The sequence below is a fragment of the Schistocerca nitens genome, chromosome 4 (genome assembly GCF_023898315.1).
Source record: "Schistocerca nitens isolate TAMUIC-IGC-003100 chromosome 4, iqSchNite1.1, whole genome shotgun sequence".
In the NCBI taxonomy this organism is placed as follows: Eukaryota; Metazoa; Arthropoda; class Insecta; order Orthoptera; family Acrididae; genus Schistocerca; species Schistocerca nitens.
Window position 1 is genome coordinate 516,451,074 of NC_064617.1, and position 8,920 is coordinate 516,459,993.

The 8,920-nt window shown below is 39.5% G+C and overlaps 1 protein-coding gene across 1 annotated transcript in view; it reads right to left on the reverse strand.

The window, feature by feature from the left end:
* Positions 1-8,916, reverse strand: part of LOC126251481 (protein phosphatase 1 regulatory subunit 16A) — an 83,379-nt gene extending 74,463 nt beyond the window's left edge. The window contains exons 1-4 of the mRNA XM_049951928.1: positions 8,374-8,916; positions 8,038-8,282; positions 7,611-7,681; positions 387-532 (exon numbers count right to left, since the gene is read on the reverse strand). Coding sequence (XP_049807885.1) covers positions 387-532; positions 7,611-7,681; positions 8,038-8,278 — 458 coding nt within the window. The 5' untranslated portion in view covers positions 8,279-8,282; positions 8,374-8,916. The remainder of the gene's footprint in view (positions 1-386; positions 533-7,610; positions 7,682-8,037; positions 8,283-8,373) is intronic.
* Between the last annotated feature and the right edge of the window lie 4 nt (positions 8,917-8,920).

An 8,920-nucleotide genomic window follows, 5' to 3' on the forward strand; every position in this document is an offset into this window, starting at 1 on the left:
AGATAGTATGCTGACATTTACCACTTCAAACATTTTAACTTTAACAGAACACTGAATGAAAATTGTATTCGGATTTGTTTTGCTTATGAGGTGACGGTAAGAGGTGGCAGTGGAAAAATTCCTAAACTATATTACAAAATATACTCTCTGCAACCAAGCCTATGCATCCCAGAATTTTGTGTACACAGGGAACAATGCACATTTCTCATGATCTATATCTCAAATTTTGATGAAACAAAAGATTAAATTTGTACAATCGACCAAGGTGACAAGATATCACTCAAGTACCAAAGTAACATACATATACTGCTAAACATAAAGTGTCTTGTACAGTTTAAAATATTCTGATCATAACCAATATCCAAAATTAAAAGACACAAACTTACCTACTAATGAGATATCTAACAAGATGTAAGTGGCCACAAGTAGCTGCGGCATGAAGAGGAGTCCATTTTTCACTATCTTCTGCATTCACATTTGCTCCATACTCTATAAGCAGTTTCATCATTTCCTCATTGTCATCTATGCAGCACTAAAATACAAATGAACTTATTCCAGTATAACATTTTATTTCAATAAGTAAAAGAGTAACCAACATAATTTTTTCTTATTTCAAATGTTTTTGTTAAGCAACTCACTGTGAAGTAGTGACATGAAAAATGTACTTAGTACAGGCAACTTAATCAGTAAAATGACAGATCTAACAACAGAGAACTGAAAGCAAAAGTACACAGCTTAATCCAGACTGAATTATTCACTCTGCAGTGGAGTATGCACTGTCATGAAACTTCCTGGCATATTAAAACTGTGTGCTAGACTGAGACTTGAACTTGAAACCTTTGCCCAACTGAGCTACCCAAGCACAACTCATGACCCATCCTCACAGCTTTACTTCCATCAGTACCTCATCTCCACTCCAGTCTGAAAAATTCATTTTGGAAACATTCCCCATGGTATGGCCAAGTCATGTGTCTGCAATATCTTTTCTTCCAGGGGTGCTAGTCTTGAAAATTTTTCGGGAGAACTTCTATGACGTTTGGAAGATAGAAGATGAAGTACGGGCGGAAATACAGCTGTGAAGATGGGTTGTGACTTGTACTTGGGTAGCTCAGTCTGTAAAGCACTTGCCTCTGAAAGGCAAAGGTCTCAAGTTTGAGTCTCAGTCTGGCACACAGTTTTAATCTGGCAGGAAGTTTCATATGCAGCTTAATACCCCCTTAGGGACAGGCTCAGATTCAGTCCATCGCGTCACTCACAGACCAGTAAGCAATAAGCCTGGATGGTTTTCTGGTAGCTTCCCATACCCATTTCGCAAAATTCAGGGCTCTTTACTATGTCTACTTATTGTATTACTATTTGTCATGTTTTCACTTTTACCCAAGTGATTTCATTCGTAAAATTCATTACTACTTCTCTCAAAGCATAGTTTTCACTTACGAAGTGCATACAAGTGTCGTTTTTTAAAAATTCTATTTCGGGATAATAATGTTAAAGGAAATATTAGAGAGAGCAAATACTCAAGATGTTGCAATAGTGCCTGAAGCTCTTTTTCATGCTATTGATGCAGAGAAAAATTTTAAGGGTGATCTAAACACTGATCGAAGACCTGCTCCCAGATACAAGGAAATAAGCTAGTGGCATTGAGAAAAGTGATACAGAAAAAGATGAAGAAATGAAAGAAGATGATAAATTGAACAAAACAACTTACAAAGCTTGTAAAAATGTGGAATAGGAGAGCCACTAATACCTTACAATGGAAGAGGATACTGCTGCATGCAACAAGAAAGAAAAAAGCTCAGCAAAAACATCATCCTGGTGTGAAAGGTTAGCTGAAGATGTAGAAACAGTCCTTGCTACTTGGCATTGTCTTGTGAATGAGTCAGTGCTCAACAGACTAGTAACAATCACTGCTCAATTTGTCGATTTTCTAAAAGAGCAATTTTCTAGGTCCCAAAATGTTCTTCCTACTGACCACATTGAGATCTAAGCATTTATCGGTCTCTTGTGTCTGGCCTTTTGAAGATCTTGGATGAATTCACATGATATATGAGACACCAGCAGAAATGAGGTTGGGAAATACTCAGGCTAACAATGTGCCTGAAGCACCTGAGGATTATGAGAGGTAGATCAGATTTAATGACAAAGAGAGCCGATCTCAATAGAAGAAATCTGATAATTTGGCAGCTGTCCAGGACCACCAGAGCTGCTATTCTCAAACAACTGACAAAAAGCTCGAGTTTTGTGGAAAATGTTCCTTTCACCAATATATCCCTTCCAAAACTGTGAACTGTGGTGTTAAAATATTTGCCTTGGTGTTTGTCAAACTTTCTTATACCCATAACTTAGAAGTTCATACAGGGTGTTACAAAAAGGTACGGCCAAACTTTCAGTAAACATTCCTCACACACAAATAAAGAAAAGATGTTATGTAGACATGTGTCCGGAAACGTTTAATTTCCATGTTAGAGCTCATTTTAGTTTCGTCAGTATGTACTGTACTTCCTCGATTCACCGCCAGTTGGCCCAATTGAAGGAAGGTAATGTTGACTTCGGTGCTTATGTTGACATGCGACTCATTGCTGTACAGTACTAGCATCAAGCACGTCAGTACGTAGCATCAACAGGTTAGTGTTCATCACAAACGTGGTTTTGCATTCAGTGCAATGTTTACAAATGTGGAGTTGGCAGATGCCCATTTGATGTATGGATTAGCACGGGGCAATAGCCGTGGCGCAGTACGTTTGTATTGAGACAGATTTCCAGAACGAAGGTGTCCCGACAGGAAGACGTTCGAAGCAATTGATCAGCGTCTTAGGGAGCACGGAACATTCCAGCCTATGACTCACGACTGGGGAAGACCTAGAACGACGAGGACACCTTCAATGGACGAGGCAATTCTTCGTGCAGTTGACGATAACCCTAATGTCAGCATCAGAGAAGTTGCTGCTGCACAAGGTAATGTTGACCATGTCACTGTATGGAGAGTGCTACAGGAGAACCAGTTGTTTCCGTACCATGTACAGCGTGTGCAAGCACTATCAGCAGCTGATTGGCCTCCACAGGTACACATCTGCGAATGGTTCATCCAACAATGTGTCAATCCTCATTTCAGTGCAAATGTTCTCTTTACAGATGAGGCTTCGTTCCAAAGTAATCAAATTGTAAATTTTCACAATCAACATGTGTGGGCTGACGAGAATCCGCACGCAATTGTGCAATCACGTCAACAACACAGATTTTCTGTGAATGTTTGGGCAGGCATTGTTGGTGATGTCTCGATTGGGCCCCATGTTCTTCCACCTACGCTCAATGGAGCTCGTTATCATGATTTCATACGGGATACTCTACCTGTGCTGCTAGAACATGTGCCTGAACATGTGCCTTTACAAGTACGACACAACATGTGGTTCACGCACGATGGAGCTCCTGCACATTTCAGTCAAAGTGTTCGTACACTTCTCAACAACAGATTTGGTGAGCGATGGATTAGTAGAGGCGGACCAATTCCATGGTCTCTACGCTCTCCTGACCTCAACCCTCTTGACTTTCATTTATGGGGGCATTTGAAAGCTCTTGTTTACGGAACCCCGGTACCAAATGTAGAGACTCTTTATGCTCGTATTGTGGATGGCTGTGATACAATACGCCATTCTCCAGGGCTGCATCAGCGCATCAGGGATCCCATGCGATGGAGGGTGGATGCATGTATCCTCGCTAACGGAGGACATTTTGAACATTTCCTGTAACTAAGTGTTTGAAGTCACGCTGGTACGTTCTGTTGCTATGTGTTTCCATTCCATGATTAATGTGATTTGAAGAGAAGTAATAAAATGAGCTCTAACATGGAAAGTAAGCGTTTCCGGACACATGTCCACATAACATATTTTCTTTCTTTGTGTGTGAAGAATGTTTCCTGAAAGTTTGGCCGTACCTATATTGGTAAGCAACCAGAAAGACCTCTTGTTGTTACTAAAAGAACATTGACAATGTAAGGTGGTTCTCTGCACCAATATTCAACACAGGGCATCATATTACATTGGACAATTGGTTCTATAATGTGGGCCAAGAAAAACAAATTTGCAGATACCCACAGAGTGGAAATAGGTGGGCTAGCAAGAAGAAAAAGCATTTACAGCTTCACAAACGAAGATACATTGTTGACCTACATTCTTAAAAATAAGACAAACAAAGTGTGCACTTCAATGATCAGAGTGTCACTAGAATTGGAGAAGCAAAGAAGCCAGAAATTGTGACTTTTACAATCAAATTACAGAACAGATTGACACTGCCATAAGCTTTGTGCTACAAGCCTGGAGGACACAACACTGCCCAATTGTAGTTTGCTTCTGTGGGATCAACGTGGATGGCATAAAAAACAAATACTTTTTGCTGGTAATAATGACACAGTAAAAAGTAATCTGTGGCCTTTCGCTGGCTTGAAATGCAGATTATCAATCTTTCACAATACAACAAGGGCATTTATGTGATGTTTAAGTCATGTGCCAAAAATTCTGCCTGTTGTTCATAAGTTTCTGATGAATTCTGGTGCAGTTAATATGCACGCTCTGCACATGTTTATATCACTCGCAAACGTGTTACTAATTATGAACTTGTCTGGATTATACTTTTGTTATTGTACATTGAGAAATTGTTCAAAAACAAAATAAAATTCACAAAATAAATGATTTTTTTCCATTATACTTGTTTTAAAAAAAGTTAAAAATAGAAAGGGGAAAAACCAGATAAGATGGAACAATTGAGTATTCACCTGTCAGGTTCAAATGATGGATTAATTTCATCCACTCTCAACCGAAGTGTCATCTTTCAATATAACCTAGATCTCAGGATATGCAACAGATGTTGGCTTTGCTAACTCACAACCAAACTGTCACCTTCCAACCTACACTAACATACACTTCACTACAGATAAACTTATCACCACAACCTACATTTCAAAAAACAATATACACGCAAAAGAAATGTTATGTTTTCTATTCTCTCTCCGTTTGAGTGCTTATAACTTTACATGTTCAGTTTCATTACCCATTTACATCGTGAGGTGCATGGCAGAGGTTATGTCCCATTGTACCAGCTATTAGCGTTCCTTCCTGTTCCATTCATGTTTGGAGTGTGGAAAGAGTGATTGACTGAATGCCTCCAAGCATGCAGTAATTCATCTACTCTTATCCTCATGATCCCTAAGTGAGTGATATGTAGGGCATTTTAGTGTATTCCTGGAGTTATCATTTAAAGCCAGTTCTTGAGACACTGTTGACACACTTTCTCAGGATGGTAAACATCTCTCTTCAAGTCTTCCAGTTCAGTTCCTTCAGTATCTCTGTGACACTCTCCCACGGATCAAACAAACCTGTGACCATTCATGCTGCCCTTCTCTGTATATGTTCAATATCCACTGTTATTCCAATTTGGTGCAGATACCAGACACTTGAGCAATATTCTAGAACCAGTCACACAAGTGATCTGTAAGCTTATCTCGGGTCGACCGAAGCGTCCGATCCCACCCGTCGGCTTTGACCCGTGACTTAAGGCTGTTGTGGTGATTGACGTCATGACGGCGCGGAATTTAGTTTGTAAGAGTGGCGTGTTTATAGGTGTCGTTTTGATGCAATCGGTGGTGGTCTCTGGTGGTGTGTTAGGTGATGTTTCCGGTTTAGTTTGCGAGTGTGGTCTCGTGTGTGAATTTTGGTAAATAGCTTGTTTTATGTCTTTGGTAGGTATGGATATGACTGACAGGGTCAACGGTCTTCGGTTGTCGGCTATGATGGGGGACAGTGCATTGCTCTAATAAAATTTCTTCAGCTATTCGGATTTTTGGATGAAGTCGTGAAATGTTCAGTATGTTGTGAAGAAATGAGGCTTACTTAAAGTTCCGGCGTCTCGGACCAGGGACGGCTGTATGTGGAGATGTCCTAAGGATAACAGGTCAAGGGAAGTGTTCGATCCCAATTTATGAGATCGGGAGCTGCTGTTGAGCTATATAGGTCAAGGGAAGTGTCCGATTTCAGATGATATTGTGTTTAGTGGTATTTGGGGAGTTTTGTGATGTCAGTTTTTTTCGTCATTTTGCGTGGTTTTGTATGGGGGTGGGTGTTTAAATTTGTTTATATTTAGCTTGTTCCCACCCAAAAAACCCCTATCTCCCGCACTTGTCCCGTTAGTGTCATTAGGCTATTTGTGGAACATGTGTGTGTTTGTTTGTTTTTCGATGTATTTTCATCCTCATAATGTGTACATAACGACTTTATATGCGCCATATTGGAACGTGGTTTATGGTCGTTTCCGCCATATTTGTGATGTCATGGGCCAAAGCAGTCGGCCGGGATCGGACACTTCCGTATTTCTGCCATCTCCTTTGTAGACTTACTCCACTTCCCCAGTATTCTGCCAATAAACTGAAGTCTACCACATGCTTCACCCATAACTGAGTCTAAGTGATCACTACATTCATACAGTACAAGTAGTTTCAAATGACCTTTACATTCTTGTGAAGAAGCCTCATCAGCCAAGCCCCAAATAATTTATCTAAATATTTGTATTTGGGGTGAGTACGGCGGGTGAAGAATGTTAATTTCAGTTAACACTAGTGTTCATATTAAACAGTGTTTTTAATTTTACAGGCCACAGACAGCAGACAGCAGTCTCTGAAATTAGTAAAGTTACACAAGTGTGTAGTATGAAATAGTAGATGAAAACAGCAGCTGACAAGTGTCAAATACAAAGCAGTGACATATTTTTCTCCTTTTTTTCTTTTTCAAAGTAGCTCCTTTTCTCTTAACAAAGTGATTCCCACAATTATTAGTGTGATAGGTTAACACGAGTCATAATTTGATGTATTTTACATGTGTTTTCTAAAGTGGCCTGTTAATATATAGTGTGTCGTGATGGGATTATGGAGCACAATATGTGAATGCCCACACCATCTAATGCAATGCACAATGGCTTAAACTAGAAGTTACAGAGTTTTGTCATGAGTGAAGAAGAAAATAAATTCTAAGACCACTGGTGTGTTAAACATACATGTTGCATGGGTTTAATTACTAAATGACAGCAGTAACAACAGATGTCTCCTTAGTACTGCAGTACAAACACAAGTTGTATCAATATTGGGAGCTTGCTGGCTTCACAGAACTTTTCTGAAATGATTTTAAAAAATGCAGAATGAGCCCAGAAAACACCTTTATCGGAACGTGTGCTGGAAGAAAAAGCTACTTCCAAGTCATTTAATAGGTTCTGTCTGGCCATCCTGACATGACATGTTTTTCTAATTCATTTGAGGTAAATGCCAAGATGGATCCTCCAACAAGACCATCACAGACCACACTTGTTCTACCCTCATTAAAGATCAATATATATTATTATTAAGATGATAAATTCTGTGTCTCTGTGAGAATGGCCCAAAGGCTATTAAATTACTATAGTATACTACGCTAAACTACCAGTCATGACCAGAGAGTGGATTTAATCTTCATCTAATTTGTCTACCGGGGCTTGATATGAAGCGCTTTGTTCACTCACTCACATGATAATGTAGACCAACAATGTACAAAATACATGGAAAATACTGGGCGAAGGAGGACATGGTTAATTACCTGATGCAAAGCAGTAAGGCCATCTTCATTTGTTGAGTCAGGACTAACACCTTTCATTAAAAGTCTTCTCACTGCAAAACAAATGATCACATTACCTCAAATTCAAACTGGTACGAATTTTTGTGCTAAGGAGTATCATACCATTAAGTCAAAAAGAAGTCCCAAGCTGTCCTTTATACACTGTAGTATAGTATCCTGATTTACATGAATTATCTAGTTTTCTGACAGATTAATGACCCCCGAGTTTTCAGATATTCACAGCTAAAGTTATTTACAATATAATTCTCCAATGACAGTACAATTTGGGTATAGTATAACAGATGCTGGATCATTTGATTTGCCTACTTCGTTCGAACGAAGAAATTTTGATTTAAAAAGTAGAATTGAAACAGACATGTCTTCATCTACAATGTTTGATATGGTATACCTTCATCTATATCATTTCTGGCTGCTGCTTCTAGCAGCATTACACTGTCACTAAAATATATATGCCGCTTTGATGACTTGCTGATTTCTCTGGAGTTTCCCCTGTGCCTCATCCATTCTTTCTCGCGCTGGCTCCATAATTTCAGCTGTTGTAGCCTCCGCCGACGAGCCAGATGGAGGCGTTCCTGAGTGCTCAAGTGCTCAACATGAGCCATTTCGGCAACAAGATCTGCATGCTCCATCTTTCTAAAAACCATATAAACACAAGTGAATGCGATGAAAAAATCTTGACTTATCAAATTCTAAAATATAACAAGTATACAAACCAAAACAATACCTGTATCTGGGAGTTCACTGCAATTGTTGAACGTTACTTAAATCAAATTTGTTGTCATTTCAAGTCCACGAAATGTATGGGCGCTTCTGCCCATATAAAGCATAGGCCTTTTGTCAGGTACACATTGCTGTTATTAGGCCGACTTATCTGGTCATTCTTTCGTGGCTTATGCTTCCTACCTGTTGTTCCTGGGAAACAATGATAAGATACCGCTTCCCATTTTAATTTCTTGTCGTTGTGAATGAAAAGTATATTTTGACTACGCACGACTTTGTTCGACTTAGCTTCCACATCACGTATTCCTGTCACTTGAAGTTTATTTTGCGAAAGTTATGGAATTGTCGCGACTTCTACAAGTGTTACATCTTCCACGCACGGCAGTCTGCATAATGTAGGTCACCGCTGGGAGTGGGAGCTGGGCGAACCGATGTTTTTAGTTGCAGAAACGCAGCGGCATGCTAGTTAATCGAAAATAAGTCTGATTCTCTAGAAAATTTCAGCAACACGCGAAAAATTTCGTTGAAAATTGTTTCACTGTTGTTTTTCA